Below are 20391 nucleotides of genomic sequence, written 5' to 3' on the forward strand. Positions count from 1 at the left end.
AATGATCACATTTTTAATCAAGAGAATCCCATTGTCATGATGCTTATTCATAAAGTCCCTGAGGTATATTCTTATTTTTTCTTTTTTTTTTTAAATTTATTTATTTATTTTTGGCTGCGCTGGGTCTTCGTTTCTGTGCGAGGGCTTTCTTCATTTCTGTGCGAGGGCTTTCTATAGTTGCGGCAAGCGGGGGCCACTCTTCATCGCGGTGCGCGGGCCTCTCACTATCGCGGCCTCTCTTGTTGCGGAGCACAGGCTCCAGACGCGCAGGCTCAGTAGTTGTGGCTCACGGGCCCAGTTGCTCCGCGGCATGTGGGATCTTCCCAGACCAGGGCTCGAACCCGCGTCCCCTGCACTGGCCGGCAGACTCTCAACCACTGCGCCACCAGGGAAGCCCCTTATTTTTTCTTTTTTCCCAATAGATACTATTGAAGTTGTAATAACTCTGAGATCTTCTGATAAATAACTCAAAAGCAAGTTTCTGTTCAGAGTGAAAAACAGAATGCTGGAGTCCTGCAAGAATGACTATAGCTTCTTGAGGTGTCTCAAACACAAGACAGGGAAAAGAGTAACTATTGGGATGAGTCTAGAAATATCTCGAGATGTAATAATGTGACCATTCTGCAATTAGAAGATTAAACGGTCATTTCTGCTCAAAGATACCAAGAATCTAATTATGTATTTATATCAGCGGTCCCCAACCTTTTTGGCACCAGGGACCGGCTTCGTGGAAGACCGTTTTTCTACGGACCAGGGTCGGGGGAGGGTTGGCGGGGGAGGGTTGGCGGGGGAGGGTTGGCGGGGGAGGGTTGGCGGGGGAGGGTTGGCGGGGGAGGGACGGTTCATGCGGTAACGCCAGCAATGGGGAGCCGCGGATGAAGCTTTGCTCAGTCGCTGCCCAAGTCCGGCTCTGCGGCCTGGTTCCTAACAGGCCACTGACCAGGGGTTGGGGACCCCTGACTTATATAGTTATAGTTGCTACAGCAATAGGCAGTACAATTTTAAAAACTGCTATTGATGGACACGAAAATGTTAGAAACCAGTTTGTCATTTTAAACACCAAAGCTAAAAAACACATGAGTCAGTCACAGAGCTTGGAAGGAGCATCTTTTTTTTAAAGCCAAGCAAAAAAAATTATTTCATACATGTACTCTTCAGCTCCTTCCCATTAAAAGTTATTGGGATTTTACCCAGTTGATTTCAGTAAAAAGTTAATGCCTCTTTCCTTTCATCCCATGTCCCCAGCAATGACTTCAGAACCTAAAAGCACCATTTCAGCCTACTGAACGAATGAGTGGGAATCTGAGGACTCTGGAGGTGTGCCTTTAATGTCTCTCAAGGAGCTATTAGAAAGCACCACTTGGAAAATGCAGTGAGAAAAAAATTCATTGTCATATACTTGCCTTTTGGTTGAATTTCTTGGCAGAAGAAAACCTTCAAGAGCTTAGGGGTTGTGAAAAGATTACTGGACCTATGTGGGTCTGAAGTAAGACAAGAGACTCTACAAATGGTGACAGAATTTCTGTCAGAAGGGCATTTCTAATTTGATTATCAAGAAATTGGGTATGTTGCAGGAATGAACACTTAAAATCCACAGAGTTATTAGAACTTGAAAGTTACCTAAACCAGGTCCTTATTTTACATATGAGAAACACATTTCTCAAATTACTCAAAGCCTCACAGCAAAATAATTGATGCTGCGTTAGAACCTGCTGATTTGATACATATTTTTCTATCATCCCACACATCCCTTCACATCTCTTTTGGTTGATTTGTGTCCTTTCAACAGAAACATTAAAACTTCTTCTACTCTTTCTTTTCTCATATAGTAGCTTCTCATTGTTTTTTATCTGCATTAAGATGAAATTTTGGCAAAACACCAAATATTAATAAAAGCAATAGCAGCAGTGAACAACTTTAATGGGATAAAATGTTCTTAACAGGGTAGATCTTGTTGGTGAAAAATGATTCTAAAAAACTCCCATCTGATGCAGGGTAGGGTGAAGACCTAAAGACTGGAATTAGTTCTCAAATCAAATAACATATTGACTCTCAGTTAAACTAACCATCATATCACAAAATAAGGATTGAGAATTAGAAAGAGTGAGGCACATATATATCCAAATAGTCGAAACAAATTCCTTTAACATTTGTAAATTATCTCCTTAAGGTAGACACTTTATTACGTACTTAGGATGAAGATATGTAAGATTCAGAATTAAGACTAGAACGGTAAGCTGAGATCTATTTATGAAAAGGGCCTTCCTGCCATGCTAAGGCATGGCAAACCCTCAAAGTCTTTTAAGCAGAGGAGGGAGATAGGATGTCATATTGCCCTCGGTGTGACTGAGGTGGTGGTGAAGAAGCAGAAGGTAGTTAGGAACCCATTTGAATAGATCAGGAGGGATGACGGGGTCCTGATCTCAGCTAGTGACAGTAGACAGGAAGGGGAGAAAGCAGATTCTAGTAATAAATAGATCATATGTTGAGGAAGACCTAGGTATTTGGAGAGTGACAAGAGGAAAAGATAATACTATATTCTTAGCTACTGCAATTGTTAAGTTGATACCAGCGTTAAATGAAATAATACCAAACGGGGCAGGAAAGTGGTGAGAAAGATAGCAAATGTATTTTGGTACATGTTCAGTTTGGTGCAGCTGTAGGCTATTCAAGTGGAAAAGTTCAGTAGGTCCATATCATGGTTTCTCAACCTCAGCACGACTGACATTTGGGTCTGGATAATTCTGTTGTGAGGTTGCCCTGTGCACAGTAAGTTGCTTAACAGTATCCTTGGACTCTACCCAGCAGATACCAGTAGCACCCTTCCAAGCCATGACAAAACAAACACTCCAGATAATGCCAAATGTCTCCTGACATGAAAAATCACCTCAAGTAGAGAACCACTAGTCTAGAGTTTGGAAGAGAAGGCCTGGTAAAAGATCTGTGCTTCGTTGTCTAGGAGATAGCTGAAGCACTAGAAACAGATGACACTACCAGGGCAGGAAAAAAAAAAAAAAGAGGACACCAACATTCAAGAGGAAAACCTGCCTGCAGAAATGATATGGTGTGAACAAAGACGTCGGAGAAAAACCAAGAGACAAGTGTCAGAGAAGCCAAGAGGAGAATAAAGTTTTAAGAAGTTGGGAGGCCAACAGGACAAATGCAGCAAAGGACTCAGAAGGAGAAGAAGTTTGGGGAATTTAGGAGTGAAGAGGGAGTAGAAGCCCAGCTGAGTTGAGGGTGCACAGGAATTGGGAAAATGACCATCAGGAGAACTCCTACTCTTTTGCAAGATTTTATGGTGACGGAAGTCAGCAGCACCATTAAGGGATGATGGGTTCGAATGTAGCAGGCTATAATTCTTCTTAGGATATGGTATAGTTTTGGGCACAGTTTTCAAATTCCTGCCATATGAAGGCACACCTTTTGAGAATCCTCATTTCCTAATTGAGAATGGTGACCACACATCAGAGTCACGTACTTCAAAAGACAGGTTTAACTGAACCATCACTGAATACCATATAATTCTGTTGTTTTGATGTTATTTAATTTTAAACTCTATGTAAATTTTATCTAATTTCTAAAATGATTCACATTTAACCCCCCAACAAGGTAGTACTTCTTCCTGAAAAATCCTTTTAGTTCCTGCCCCAAACCTCTTTTCTAGCTTTCAGGTTGTGTAAAGAGCGCAGAATATATTGTGCTGTCCAGCATGGCAGCTGTTCCTTTCATATGCCTCCACGGTACTCTGGTAAGGGGGTGAGTAGCATTTTAAGCATATCCTTTATCATTTGGAGAGATGTGATAGAAGGCAGTCTGGATGACTTGCAGGCAGAGAGAACACGAGGGTGACGAATGGATAAGCATGAAAAACGGACACTTGTCAGCTAGGAATTAGATGTACAACAGAATGTTTTAGAATAATGTGGGCATTCCTGTCAGGAAAAAAGATGAATTTTTTGCCCTTGGAAGACCTTTAGGAGTCTACATTTCTGTTTTCCTTCCATTAGTTCTAAGGCTGCTACTAAAATAAGTATAAAGTCCTTTCATTATAACCTAGATTACTTTTGCAAAGTAAACTTGGCTTACCTCTGATTTAGTCATTGATTCCATCAATTAAAAGAAAAATCAGCCTTGTCATATGCATTCATTCAGAGAGATGTTTACTTAAGAACATGAATATTGGCTTACTAAATCCATACAGAGAAATCCAATTAGCAGATGTAGAATCAGACCTGAAACTATATGGATTTCTATTTACCATTTACACAGTAATCAAAGAAAGCCTTTTAAGAACACACACATGTGTGGGTGTACACGGCATCTCGTTTTTTATGGTAGAATTTTGATGCTGTCAATGAATTTTTTTGCACAATAATAATACTGTGGTTACAAATATTTATGATGTGAAACCCACTAATTTCATGGCATTCTACAAACATGGACTCTGCTTTTTGACAATGTGGTGGGCAGAAAAGAAGGCTACCTGGGATTTTGAAGACTCTGTGGCCTCACCTTCCTCATTTGTAAAATGAAAGTAAGTGACGGAATGCTTTTGAAGATCTCTTTTGTCATAAGGGCCTATGCCTGAGTAGACTAACATTTTAAATATGCATTTTAGGGGAAAACAGCCTATCCTTTGTGAAATAAGATAAGATCTTTAAGGATTTATACCAATTATCAAAGAGAAATAATAGAAGAAATTATTTTTCAATAATCTAGGAGATGATGCATCTTTGAAAAGAACAGCTTATATATTTTCCTCTTAGGACAATCTTCATGCAACTTTTGTACACTTCAATATACAGGTATGGGTAAGAGTTAGAAAAATGGGTTGATGGATGGGTTCCAGAAGATTCCATATTAAAAATATCAGAAAATTCTTTGTACAAATCCAAGGGAGCAATATAATATACATCACAAAAGCAGATGAATATTAACGCTTTGATGATTATGAATGCATTGAGAATTACTTTGACAAAACTAATTTTCTCTCTCCATGAAGAGATGGGAAGGAAATGCCTACCCAAAATAGCATGCAAGAAAGCCTGTCACACCAAAGCGCATATTTATGAAAGGGGCCCAAAATCAAGTCTCTTCCGCAGTGACCTCCCTCGAGCATCTTTGCCTGACACCATCTGAAAAGGGTGAAAGTGGCCTACAATGGGAAAGTTGAGGCTGGAAAGGTGGGAGCTTTGACTATAACAGGTCATACTACCAAGCCCCTGTGAGCCCTGCTGATTCGGGAAGGAAACCAGGAGAAACTACCAGCAAAAGATCTCCCTATGGTGTCTAAGCAGGCAGGTTGCTGATACTATTGTCTTTGAAAAAGAAAATAAACAGGTTCTCACTCCAAGGTAAAGAAAAAATAACTTACATTTGTTAAAAATGTTTATTCCCTTAGCAATGCTACTTCATTATGCAGAAAGATTTATTAGAATAAAATATTTTTTAAAAGACAAAATCTTGACAATGTGATAAACTGATATTATGAAGTTAAGAGTTCGCTGATGGGTATACTTCAATAGATTATTCTAATGGAAATTAAAGTCCTTAAATTCCATTGATTAATAAGATATAAATGACATAGTATTACCTTATTAAGGTTGGTTGCTTTTTGTTTTAAATCTGATAGGGTTTTGTGAATGTTAGATCTCATAGAGTTTTGTGAATATTAAAAGAGATATTGAATCTGAAAAGGTTTTGGAAGATTATGAAGCACAAAACACATGTAATAAATCATTACAACTATTTCTATTACTATTAGTCAGAGAGTTCTGGCCTGAAAGATGATTACTCATCTGAGTAAACTTCAACATGTCATTCGCTTACACACTTGGGCCATTTGGTCTATAAACTATAGGATCTAATATTCCTTACTATTCTTATGGAATTTAAGGTTTATTGTTGAGTTTTTCAAACTGTGTGTCATGACCCCTTAGAGGATTATGAATTCAATTTAGGGGATTAAAAACCAGCATTAAAAATATGAAATGGAATAAATAGAAAATGTCAAGTGATCATACATAGTATTATTATGTATGTTTATATGTACATACACACACACACCTCTGTGTATTTGTAGGTATGAAGAGATGGGTATATGTTTATTTAGTGGATCATGATAGAAATATATTTTTTATTATAGGTCACTGTGAAAGAGGTCTGAAAGCCCCTGCAAAGCAAGATAACATTGCAGCCAAGAGCAAGATCTTCAGCACGGACAAACTTGGGTTCCGGTTCTGACTTTACCCCTTGACTAGCTGTGTGACCTTGAGCACACTGCTTAACCTCTTCTTACTTTAGTTTCTTCAGCTAAGAAATGAGTATGATAATAGTAATTATTTTACAGGGTTTTATAGGAAGAAGCACCTATAAAACTCTAGCATCATGCCTTAAATATAAATATGCACTCAAAAGATAGTAATCCCCACACCATTTCCCCCCCCCCAGTATTAGTGAATTTTAGTATGCTGTACAAACAGTAGGCATTATCATTGTTAGTCAAAATAATCATAAACAAGTGAGACAAAGTAATTACGAGTGTGGAAGACTAATGACTGAAAGTGATGTGTCACAAAGAAAAACTTAGGGATTACCATGCTGTGCTTGAAAAAAATGCAGATTTCATAATCAGATTTGGCTCCAGGAATCCACAGTTTTTATTGGCCCCCAAGTGTGTTTTACACACAGCAGTAAAATCTGAGAACTACCGATTGATTGACTGATTATTTATGGAACACCCATGATATGCACGGCACTGTGCTAGACTCTGTAGGCAGAGGGAGAGAGGGGCCTGGGAGGCCGTGAGAACCAAGAAGACCTGCTTCTACACTGTGGCTTTTAAGACAGTGAGTCTCTGCTGGTGTTTCCCCAGTGTCAGTACTTACTTTTGTGCAGGTTGATGGCTGACATTGTCTAACACAGACACTGAAATTTCATATGTGTCTAGGGGACAGGCAGGTAACTTAAATGAAAGAAAGTTAGGCACAAGAATTATTTTTTTCTTAAAACATAGCACCAACCTGGGCTGTCTTAGGTGTTCCAAATTTTAATAGAGACATGGGTACAAAACCAATTCACTTAACTTTTTACTTGCTACTCAGCTCTATGCTGCCATATAGGAATGCAGATTTGGTGGGCCACAGACCCCATATTTGACAGAAACTAACAATCAATTAATTCTTTTCATGCTCAATGAACAAAGGTAGTAAAAACATTTTTTAGTTTTTAAAATTCTGTTTTATTGTACTTTCAAAGTGTTCCTCTAGCAAATAAAATAATTCTGTGGTCACATATAGTAACAATACTTGTGTTCTTAGAGGGAAAAAGTGTGCCTTTCTTTCAATAATGATAAAAGGGGATAATTATGTTATCATAGTAGAGTATAACTTATGCTTAAATCACCAAATCTGGCTGTTAACAGGAAATAACTGCCATGAACCAACCAGGATAGCATATTTTGGGAAAACTAGATTAGACTTCTGAGCTTTGAGCATTTATTAAAAGTGAAAAAGTCCTGACAATGCTATAGAACCCTAAAAAGTTTGCCATGGTTTTCTTTTCCAGGAATAGAGTATCTTTGCTAGAATTAAAAAAAAAAAAATCATGAAAAAAATGTTATATTCAGCAACTCCTAATGTGGTTTTTAAAAGGAAGGAACACAGTATATAAAAAATGTTGGAAGGAGTTTTCTTTTTAACTTGCTTTTTCTTCTCAAATATTGTAAAAGATAAAACAAAACAAAACAAAAACCCACGAACCAATCAGCAAAAACATGAAGTTTCCTCTATGGTTAGATTGCAAAGTGAACTATCACATTTCTGCAAACCTGTACAATCAATTGGACTGTAAAAAGAAAAGTTTAAAACTCAGATTTACCATTTCCTAAACAAGTGACTAGGGTAAGTTATCTAATATTTCGTTTCCATGCTTCTGTTTCGTTATTTGCAAAATAAGGATAATAACAGATCCTACCCAAAGGACTGTTGGAGGCATCAGAAAAATTAACATGCACAAGGGGCTTATAGAATTAGGCATACGGTAAGCATGCCATAAATGTTGGTTACTAGGACACAGGGTTTTTTAAAGACAAAAGAATGAAGATGAAAGATTTTTATGTTGTTCCTATTATTGTTTTGCAACCTCTTTTTACTTTTTAAAAAACTAATGTTTTTGACCAATCTTATGAATTGCCCACAGACACTTTCATAATATCATAGTTATGGGCAGGGACAGAGGTTAGAATAATTTGAGCAAATCAGCAGAAAGATTATCTGGCAATGTCTTTAGTTTTGCCAAGGCATGGCTATCCCTTACTGCACCGGGTCATTTAAACAGAAATTCTGAGTAAGCAAAGCCCCTGCAAAGGGAAGTACAATTTCAGCCATTCTTCTTTATTTCTTGGCTTTGGGGCATTTATAGGACAAATATATTGTATTCAGATAGTTTTGCTAAAGGGTTTTTAAAAAAATAAATATTTTACAGCTAGAACTCCAAAGACATCCATTACAGAGAAGAGGAAGAAAAAAAAAAAACCCATATAAGCTACCCTTCTATTCACACTGCATCTTTATTTTCAGAAAAAAAAATGATTATATGTCATCACAATATTTTTTAAGGTATGTCTTAGGGGTAAATAATAAGAAACATGCCAACTTTATGGATGAGGAACCCGATATATCAAAAAGTTAAGGCTCTTTTCTCAGAGTACAAAAAAAGAACACGATTGCAGACAAGCTTTTTTGCAAATAAGCAGTTTAGCCATAAACTTCCCATTTCATACAGCATAAAACATTACTTTAATGACATATTTTAGTCCAGTGGGTTACCAGCCCTTCCTATAGCACATAGATGGATGATTTTTCCCAAACTATAACTTATGAGACAGTATTTTATCAATTAGATGTCTACCTCTCAGAACAAATATGAGCTATAAATGCCTATGGATTTGTGGAGCCTCCATGAATCTTGAGAACTTCTGTCTAAACACAAAAGTAAATAAGTTTGGAAAAATACAGACTGATGCAATCAGGTATGTGTTATGGTTTTTAATTTTGAAATAGGAACCACATGATGGACTAATTAATATAACGGTTGAGATTTATATGAAACAAGGAGACATTTATTGTTAAAAATTTTGTCTTTTATCTAAAAATGTCTAAATTGTGCAATTAATCTCATCTAATTCAAAAACCGGCCTCTGTAACTTACAGTGGGTTTACTGGGGACTTAAATGGTCATACAGGGGGTCAAACCACAGCTCAGAAGTGCACGTTAGGAAACAGGCCATTTATTCTGGTGTGGTGGCAAGCTTGCTGAGCTCTACCAAGACATTGGTGTCAGGCTGCCAGATCCTGTCATGGTATAACCTAAGTCTTTCAGAACACCTGGTTAACGCAGAACACCTGCATTATTTGGTTAAACTGTATTTTTAATTTTGATTATGCCAAGTAGAGTAGACAGGTAGGAAATGGAAAAGTAACATACAAGGCCACAAATAATGACTTCTGTATATACAAACTAACACAATAATTGACAAGATCACATATATATTTAACTGGAGATACCACCACCCCTACTATAGAAATATTAGTTCATTCATTCCTTTCAGATATTTATTGAGCTCCTACACAGTGTCAGGCATCATTGTAGGCATCCTGAATTCATGAGTGAACAAACAAAACAAAAATCTTTGCTCATGTGGATCTTACTTTCTAAGGGGCTGGGGGAAAATAGACCACTAGTCATGAACATAATAAATAAGTATATAGTAGGTTCGAAGTTGATAAGTGCTATGGAGAGAATAAATAAGACAAAAGTGTAATGGGAATTTGAAGTAGGGGGAGCACAGGGGCAATCAGTTCAGTCTACCTGATGTCCTCAAATTCCTTGGGTGATAAAACATTTTTACTGAAACAACAAATCATTAGCATGAAATAGCAGCGTCACTTTGCCTTATCATATGCTTACAATTTAATTCGGTTTCATTCCATTTACTTACGTCTTCAGTTACTTTAGCACCAGCCACATCTAAGGCACTGTTTTTAGGCACTGGGGATATAATGATGAAGAAAATAAAGTGCCTGCTCTAGTGAAGCTTATATTCCAGTGGTGGAGCTAGTCAGCCTAAAAGATCATGAATAATGATGAAGAGAAATGCTCTCAAGAAAAATAAAGCAGGCTTGGGGTTAGAAGAGTGACAGAGTTGGCGACAGCGGGTGTTAGGTAAATTGGTCAGGGTTAATCCCACTAAAGAGCTGATGTCTCAGCAGAAATCTGAATGAAAGAAGGAGGTGAGCCACTGGTAGAATTGGGGAAGAATGTTTCAGGTGGGAGGGAAGAGTTATTGCAAATAGCCTGTATCTGGAATGAGTGTATTAAACATTGCTAAAAACAAACTGGTATAGTTGGAGCAGACCAAGCAACAGGAGACAGGCAGGAACCCAAGGCCTTCTTTCACTTCTGCATTGTAAATAATAGCCTATGTCATTACGCATGTGGAAAATAAGATACTTTTGTGAACTGACACCTGACACAAAATCATGGTCACCTCCTCTCTTATTTGTATCCAGTGTGTTGGTTAAAAGCATGGACTCCTTTGCTGGTCTGACCTACTTCTCCATATATGAGCTTTGAACTCAGGCAGCTTTTTAATCTCCCTTTGTCCTCCATTTCCTCATTTGTAAAATGAGGATAATAATACTTGTTACACAGAATTGTTGCAAGTACTGAATGAACTAATTCATATAAGTGTTGGTCAAAGGGTACCAACTTTCAGGTACAAGATGAATAAGTTCTGGGGATATTTTTGTACAGCATGGTTATTATAGTTAATCATACTGTATTGCATAAAATTTGCTAAGAGAGTAGAGCCTAAGTGTTTTCACCACACACACACACACACACACACACACAGTAACTATGTGAGGTGAAAAAGTGATTGAAACAGTGTATCTATTATTATTATTCTATAGCCCATCTGTCCAATACGAGCCACACGTGGCTATGGAGCAGTTGACATGTGGCTAGTCTCAACTGAGAAGTACTGTAGTGTAAACACACCAGATCTCAAAGATTAATATGAGAAAAGAATGTTACATTGGTTATTTTATTGAAATGATAGTTTAAATACAGTAGACTAAGTAACATATTATTAAAATTAATTCTGCCTCTTTCTTTTTACTTTTTTAAGAGTGGCTACTAGAAAAGTTGAAATGACGTGCGGCTGGCGTTATATTTCCTCGGACACTGTTGTTCTGGACAGCATGCTAGACACTACAGACTCACAGATGTAAACATGGCTTGGTCCAAACCTACCCATGGCTCACAAGGTGGCTCTGATCCCAGGGAAAAGGATGAGGGAGCTATGAGAGGAGGGCGGAGAGGGCCACTCTGATCCTCCTTAATTCCTCCCAGAAACTATCCTATTCGAATCCGTAGTCAGTGGCCTTTGCACACATAAGAAAGAGAAACTCCTCAGGAACTACCCTGACATTCCCAGGAGGATGGACTGTCCGTGCACATAAATCCATTGTAACTACTGAATTGAGGAGAAGGGTGACCGTATTACAGGGCTCCTCTAGCCTCAGGCTTAGGGACAAAATTACAGTCTAATTATACTTGAATCGGCAGAGAACTTCAACCTCTAGGACTGACGGCCCAGGCCTGGTACAGGAAATGGTGAAAGAAGGAAAAACTTTTTAGTTTTTAAAGTTAACTTAGTATTGATAAGTTTCAAAATGCACAAATAAAGTTGTATGAATCATTATCTCTGTTGTTATGAACATTATTGTCATACACTGAGCATTTGCTTTGTGTCTGGCACTATGCCATATGCTTTACAAGTTTATTCTAGTTTAATCTTAAACTAACCCTATCATTTTCATTTCATGGTTGATGGAACTAAGTCTCAGAGGGGTTAAGTCGCTTGATGAAGGTCACACTAGTAAGTGATGGAACCAGGGTTTGAATAAGTAAGTCAACCTGGCCCCAAATGTGTGCTCTAACTACTCCACTCTGCTACTCTCTTCACATTATGCCCACCAACCCCTGACAAAAGCAACCATGAACAACAACATCAATAATCACAACCAACATCAGCAATAGGAGCCAAGACATCTCCTGAAGAAAGACAGTGTTTGCTGACATTTTGCCTGAATTACGTTCTCCTACCTTAACACTCAGAATTCTCCCATTGGCCTATAACAAGGGACACTGGAAGAAACAACCCAATGAAACTGGTGGCTGTGTCACCATAAGGGTTCTACTTTGGACAGTCATTATAGTGTCCACTTGAGTCCCCTCAGAAGGAACTCCTCTCTCTGCAATGGAAGCTGCAGCACCCACTAAGGACACCTGACACTGCCCTCTGCTAAATGTGTTCAGTTCTAGAGCAGGCATATCATGTTCTCAGCTCATACCTGGCCGAATCCTAACTTTTTCCCATTTCCTGTTTTCCCTCTGCCCCAATTGTCTTACAAACTTATTTTTGTATTTTATGTAGTTTGAATGTATAAAATATAAGAAAACTTAAATGAGTGAATAGCTAATATTCGTTTCTGCTTTGTAAACTTCTGAAAATAGAGCTTTTTCATGAAAGAACTATGGGCCCCTCCACAGAACACATAACGAGTATAGATCGAATTAGGTGAGAGGTAATTGCACTTATTTAACTTTAGCGTCATGGTTACCTCTACCTGAGAAAAATTTAAACTTTAATTGCAGTTGATGTGACAGCCATCGGTCAGATATTACTGGGCAAAGCACCACAGCTCACTTGAAACAGAGCAAACCAGAAAATCTTCAACCTTCCTGCGACATTAGCAAGGACTCACTTGGTAGGGATCAGCCCAGACAGAGAGAATGTGAAATTTAACTTTTTTTTTCATCATGATGTAAATCTATATGAGTAAATCTTTATATATTGGATGTTGTTCCTTGGCCACACACATATGCGTTCAGTTACTTATGAAAGTACAAGCAAACTTCTCTTCAGTCTTAATACATGAAGACGAAAAGGTGCTATGGGCAAATTAATGTCTTACTAGAAGAAGAGTTTGTCTTATTATTTGAAAATGTCAAACTATGTATAAAAGCTGTGAAGTAAATAGCAAAGTTTATGTAATATGTTGCAAAGAAAGATGAGGTTCTTATATGTTTTTAATTTTTAATGTGGTGAATAGGGTTATATAAAGATAATATTATATATGCTATTTTATTAAATACTATATATTGTTTATGTATACATATATAAAGTTGGCACCACACAAGAGCCATCATTTGTAACTATGAAGCCCTTAAACTTCAGCTTTTAGGCAAGCCAATTTAGTATAGAGTGTAGATTGGCAATTTTAAATATTCATTATACTTGATATTAATGACCACATAGCAATGCAAGATATAGTTTTATATCATTGTGCCTCTTTTGATTATAACTAGAAGCTAATTTTGAATTCATTTAATTATCTGACCAAAACAATACGTTTTTTGTTTCTTTTTAAAATGTTTGAAAGTATGTTCAAGATACTTTCATAACATAAAACACAAAATAAAACTAATAACATAAAATCTTCAAGATTCGTGGTAGACAACTGTAGTGGATTACATACGTTTTCAGGACTGATCCCACCTGTTGGGAGTGTTGAAGGTGGAGGCTCCCAGCCTCTCCCTCCTGGACTTGCCCTCAGTTGAGAAGAGCTGACTTGACCTAGGTCATACAAGTTGGTGAGGGTGAGGAGAAAAGGATGGGCCCACATGCATTGACTAGTCAATGTTGGGGAGAAAGGTCTGCTCACCTCCTGTGCCTCAAGGTGGGACAACTCTGAAGGGTTGTCCTAGCTCCAGAGGTCCCTATGGGGTCATCTTTTGTTGTACCTGTACGGCAGTTCAATTTCTCCCTCTGCCCATTTCTATTCCTCCACAGATGTTTTTCCGGAGAGCCCTCGCTAATACACTGCCCGCGTGCGTGTCTCCACCTCAGAGTCTATTTCATGGAGAATCCACAGAAGACAAAAAGAAAAATCCCTTTAGACATGCTCAGAGAGGAATGATTAATATAGAGCAAGTCTTTATAATGGTTTTAATTCAACAAAATTTATTAAACATCTTTGATATTCTAGGCGTTGTGCTAAGCACTGAAGATATACAGTTAAGCAAACCTGAATTAAGCAAAACTGATCTCAGAGAACTCGCTGGCATGAAACGCAGACATGACGACAAGTGAATATAATTCAAAGGAGACAAGCCTGTATTAAGAGGATGGACGAACTGCTCTGAAAGGTTTGAGAAAGGAACACCTATCATTCTGGAGACTGATGAGGCAGGAATGACTTCACTAAGGACAACTGAAAGAAATCCTTCAACAAGCTCAGGCCTTTTGAATCATTCTCTCCTTTCTTTCTCTCACATCCCACATCTAACCTCTCAAAGAAAAGCTACTACCTCTGCCTTTAAATATATCTAGAATCCCGGTCTCACTACTCCACAGCTTCTAATCCATGCATCCTAACATCGCCCACATCCACAGCCTCGTAACCGGTCTCCCTGCTTCTACTCTTGCTTCTCATGGTCTAGTCTCAACACAGCAGTCAGGTGTTCTGCTAAAATGGAAGTCGTGTCATGAATTCCTCTGCTGAAAACATTCCGAAGTTCTCATTTCATACTGAGGACCAAAGATGTTACACCCACAGGGCCTAGGCCATCTCCACACTGCCCTCCTGTCCGTACCTTTCTCAGCTCACCTAGGGGTCTACTCTCGCTCACTCTCTTCCAGCCACTCCGGTTAATTCGATCTTCTTGGTACCCGCCAGCACATACCTGCCTCAGGGCGTCTGTACTTATGCCACTTGCTGTCCCCTCTGCCTGACTTCCTCTCTCCCTTCCTTCAGGTTTCTTCGACAGTCAACTTCTTCTGGAGGCCTTCCCAGACCACCCTCCCCAGCACAACATACCCCCTTTTCCCACTTATCTTTCTTCATAGCACTTACCATCTGCTCTGTCTCTGATTATTTATTTCATATAGAGTGTGCCCTTGCTCACCAGACATAAGCCTCCTGAGGGCAGGGATCATTACATGTTTTGATTCTGGCTCCATACCCAATACCTACAATTGTCCCAAGAACACAGTAAATGCTTACTAAATATTTGTTGAATAAATGAGTTTTTACAAATAATGAAGTAAGAGAAAGGTGAAGCCCTTCAGTATGAACAATACGTGGAAAGTATAGAAATGGAAGTATTTCTAATCTAGTGTGACTCGATTGGAGACATTCTTTGTGGTCAGAGCTGGAAATTTAGGTTACCTTATGTAAACAATGAAATATGGTTGTTATGGGCTGAAATGTGTACCTCCCGCCAAAATTCACATGTTGAAATCCTAGCCCTCAGTACCTCAGAATGTGACTTTATTTGGCGATATGGCCTTTAAAGAGGTGATTAAGTTAAAATGAGGCCATTAAGGCCATACTTAAACAATAGCCTTGTAGCCTTAAACAATATGACTGGCATCCTTATGAGAATAGAAATTTGGATGTGGACCATTACAGAAGGAAGATAGTATGAAGACATGGAGAAGATGACCATCTACAAGTCAAGGAGAGAGGCCTCAGAAGAAGCCAATACTTCCAGCACCTTGATCTTGGAATTCTAGCTTCCAGAACTGTGAGAAAATAAATTTCTGTTGTTTAAGCCACCAGTCAGTGGAATTTTGTTATGGCAGCCCTAGCAAACTAATACAGTGATATATACCATTGTTAGAAATTTTGACTTTATCTCACGATCCACTATAAAAATTTACCAGAGATGGAGGTGAGCTGAGATGAGACCTGAGTTTTAGGAATCTTCTGAAATTTTGCATTTGTGGTAATATGGAGGAAGGATTAGAAAAGGGAAAAGACTTGAGTCATGGAGACTAACTGGGAAGTGTTTGCAACGGTTGGGATCTAGATCAAGCAGAAGGGACGGAAGAGGCGAGAACAGAATTGGGGGAAGCATCAGAGCCAAAATTGTTGGGACTTAGTGACATATTACAGGTAAGTGACATTGACATCAATGCAAATTGAAATTTAGTAAAATACAGACATGCAAAGGAATTCAGATAATAAAATTTACATGGGTTTCAGTGGTCTCATACTTGAGAAAATTTCTCAGTATGGAACCTAAAGACAGATTAAAGCAGCATTCATGCTGCTCAAGGTGTGAATAGTACTCGTTGAGACAAGGGTCTGCAGAAAGAGCTGCAGACTACATCTCCTCCTTGGGGATAATATGCACATTAGCATATTAAGGAATCTGGAAAGTTTTGCAATGAAGTAACCTCTTTAACTTTGTCCAAAAAAAAGGTATTTCCCACATTTATTGATTATGGAACACTTTTTTTGTGTGTGAGGCACCTTTTAACCTCTCCCTCAACAAAAATACTCTAGAAATTAACACAGTTTGGAAAACAGTGGTGTATTCTGATGCACTAGAACAGTTCTAAAATAAACAGAGAAACTTTGTCTGGGTAATTTCTATTTCTAATAGCAAAACTAGTCAACACTGTCCTAACAAATTGGCAGAATAAACTCATTAAAGGAATACAGTTGGTTTTCTCGTAGCCTAATTACTACCAGATTAAAAAAGAAAATTCAATCTTTTGAAAGTAGCACGAATTCTTTCACACCCATAAAGGAAAATTACTCAGTGCTTGAAACAAAATAAAATGATATTCTGGTGACTTAAAGGGAAAGTGTAGCTCAAATTCAGAAATCTGGGAGCAATTTTTAACCAGGGTTCTTTGACACTAGAGCAGTTATGGTCTAAATTTTCCCATTTTCCATCAGTTTCTGGAATCCACAGTGTCCCTGCACGATGACTCACATGCAATGCGCACGTAGGCCTTCCGGCTCTTGGTGGTACCCGCCGAGCTCCAGGCTACACACTGGCACCAGTAATCTTCAGGCCCAAAGAGTTCTTCCACTTGCTGGCGTGAAATCTCAATGCTTACTTCCCGGACAATGAGACCTGCCAAGGCAAAGGAAGATTTAAGTCAGGAGAAGACTTGTACTAACAAAATACAAAACACCATACATATATTTTTCCTCCAGTGATCCTTCTTGATGCCATAGACCAACATCCTAGATACTGCCTCTTATCTCCTCTGATTTTCCTCTGGATCCAGTTACTTGATCCACACCTTTTTCATTCTCTTATTTGCTATTTCAAGTCTTCTGGATTCAGCAGATAATGAAAGTGGAGTTGGTCCATCACTCCACAGAATTACACCTTTCCCGTTATAGTGTAACATTCACCCTCCACCAAGGTATCTTCCTCTGTGTATTGAAACAGTAACTTGAATTTAACATCTTCTAAGGATTCTATCTCAATTATACAGATTGTGGGTAAGATACCCATATGCTGTACACAGCTTTACAATAACTAAGTCTACCTAATTCTTTACATGAAATGAGAGAGAATGACCTAAAACTATAATCATAAGTATATAAAATCATCAATATATATATTTATATGCACAAATATGTATATCAGTTTTTATTATTACATGACCTAGTACTTTATATATAAATATGTGGTGATTTTTTAAAACTAAGTCATTTTAAACAGCTTTATTATTTGTTTATTATTAAGGCACATTGTTTTTCTTAAAAGAAATACTAGCCTTAGTTAACAAACCCCTGCTGTTCTATCCAAAGAATGTATGACTTTAAGGTTTTCATGAGTAATATTTTGAAAGCCCAAGTGTGTCTCTATAATAACAATGTAACCAAAATCCTGTTAAAAATAAAGTGGCTTCTAGTTAAAATGCTCAAATAATTGGAATTTATTTCACAGTATTATGTAATCCTAAAATAACAAAAATTGAACTAAGAATCTGGGATTATCATTTTAGGGGTATTCATCCTGCAATATGCCTCTTTGCACGAGCAAGAAGGATTATCTGAACAATATACGTGGGCAACTGCCAGTTCTCTTGCACATACTTCCAGCATGGAGTGTCTACTGAGAGAACTGGCAGGGGCACCATTTAGAGAGTAGGAGAATTTGCTCTGGGTCGAGTATGAGCACAGTAAGAGAAGTTAAATGTATTACTCTGTACTGTTTATTCATTCATTCATTCACCAAATATCTACTGAGTATCAATCATGTGGAACATATTGCACTAGGTACTTGTGAAACTCTGATGAGTCAAATAGTCATTGCCCTCAATGAACTTTTATTTTTTTTATTTTTCAAAATAAATTTATTTATTTTTGCTGTGTTGGGTCTTTGTTTCTGTGCGAGGGCTTTCTCTAGTTGTGGCAAGCGGGGGCCACTCTTCATCGCGGTGCGCGGGCCTCTCACTGTCGCGGCCTCTCTTGTTGCGGAGCACAGGCTCCAGACGCGCAGGCTCAGTAGTTGTGGCTCACGGGCCTAGTTGCTCCGTGGCATGTGGGATCTTCCCAGACCAGGGCTCGAACCCGTGTCCCCTGCATTGGCAGGCAGATTCTCAACCACTGCGCCACCAGGGAAGCCCGAACTTTTATTTTTGTGAGGAGGATACATAAAGGTCTCCAACATGAGTTAGGTTGATTAAATCCTACGGGGAGAGGGACAGGGCACATGGGAAGAAGTAGGAAAGGGAAGGAGGAGACTGAGAACCCAGGAGAAGACAACTGAGCACTGGACACAGAGAATACCAGCATGAGATGAAACTAGAGACAAGAAAGGGACCACTTTACATACATTCTTGTAAACCCGCAGTTCTCAAAGTTATGGCCCACAAAACAGCTTTATCAGCATCACTTGGGAACTTGTTGAAAATGCAGATTCCTGGGCCCCACTCCAGACTCAGTGAACAAGAAAAATGGAGAGTTCGGCCCAGCAATATTTTAACGAGCCCTCCAGGAATTCTGATGCATGCTACAGTTTGAGAACCACTGTTGTACACCATGTTTAGGATCTGGGATGTCTTTCTGAGAACCAAGTGTTTTAAGCAAAAAGATGACATAATCAGATGAGAATTAAAAAATATACAGATATAAATATATATATGATATATATGATATAATGATATGTACAAGATATAAAGTTTAACTAGTTCCTAAAAGTTATGATATTTTAAAATGTTTGATCATGACTTCTTGGTATAGGTAACATGAAAGAGATGTCATCTGGAGAGCCTAAAAAGGGGTATTCCAGTACTTACCCTAAAATCTAGGACATGTTCATATGGGTAAAAGCACTCAGGGAAATTAACAACCACCCAACAATAGTAGGTGCTGACGCATTGGGGGATAAACAATTCTTCCTATCACAAGCTGATGGGAGTTGAGTCACAGAAACAACGAAGTCCTTAGGTCCACTCGTGAGTCCCTGAACTGGAATGAAGCCCAGGAAAGTGGGTTTGATAAGCCCAAGGCACGGCAAAATCCTGATGGGGCGACTCTATTTACAAAAGTTAATTAAGTATATTTAATATTATTTTAACATTTTGGAAATTAGTAACATTTTTATGTTTATAGAGTGATCAGTTTGAAAAGAATTTTCAAGTAACTGGCATATCCCAATCCCTCACCCTTCTATGAAAAGATTACTATATTATTTTAGCCAATGTCCAACCAATAAAACAAGTCTCCACAGTAAAAAACCAACTTATTAACAAATAACACTAATTTCTTTCCTCTTTCCTGGTCCTTGCTTGGGCTTTTCATTTTCCTGTCTCATTGTAATTGTTCTCATTTTTCTGATATCTAGAAATCTGTGCAAAGATGGGGCAGAGCCTTCCCTCCTCTCCTGCCTCCTTTCTTTTTACTCCACTCTCTGGTTTTTAAAACTTTTGTCTCTTTTACTTGTTTATACCTTCTCTGTTCATGCAGAAAGTCAGTTACTGGAAATGAAACTCTTCCTCTAAAGGTTGCTGCAGTCACCAAAGGGCGGATAAACCTGCAGTATTTCCTTAGAACTATAATGGTTCTTTCCAAAATGTACAGCAGCAACAAACGGGCTCAGGATAGTAAAACCGCATACAAATATTTTGTGTCCCAAGGTGATAACTTCAGGTTTCATTCCCCCCACCCCACCTTTTACTTAAAGCAATTACAGGAAACCTAATTAAATGCGAGGAGAACTTCATGAGGGCCACTGTATCCTTTTGCCCTAAGAGGCCCATGGATGTTTCTACTGAGCACAAATCTAAATCCTTTTAAGAAGCCACAGACCCGCCTGCTACAGGGATTATTCATCATACGAATGTTCGGAATTGTGTGGCCCAGGCTCCCCATGGGCACAGGAGTCAAGCACACACCGATTTTTGTCTTCAACTTCACAGATGCCCCATCCAGGAGGAGATGGATTAATTACAGCGCTGTATACTGGACCCGCCACATACCCAAAGTTTACACTCCAACGTGT

The 20391-nt window shown here is 38.5% G+C and overlaps 1 protein-coding gene across 3 annotated transcripts in view; it reads right to left on the minus strand.

Moving 5' to 3' along the window:
• UNC5C (unc-5 netrin receptor C) overlaps positions 1-20391 on the minus strand; it is a 393937-nt gene that overhangs the window by 114011 nt on the left and 259535 nt on the right. For all 3 annotated transcript variants that reach the window (XM_036853626.1, XM_036853625.1, XM_036853624.1), the window contains exon 3: positions 16861-17004. In XM_036853626.1, the coding sequence (XP_036709521.1) occupies positions 16861-17004 (144 nt within the window). The remainder of the gene's footprint in view (positions 1-16860; positions 17005-20391) is intronic.

Source organism: Balaenoptera musculus, chromosome 5 (assembly GCF_009873245.2).
Source record: "Balaenoptera musculus isolate JJ_BM4_2016_0621 chromosome 5, mBalMus1.pri.v3, whole genome shotgun sequence".
Lineage (NCBI taxonomy): Eukaryota > Metazoa > Chordata > Mammalia > Artiodactyla > Balaenopteridae > Balaenoptera > Balaenoptera musculus.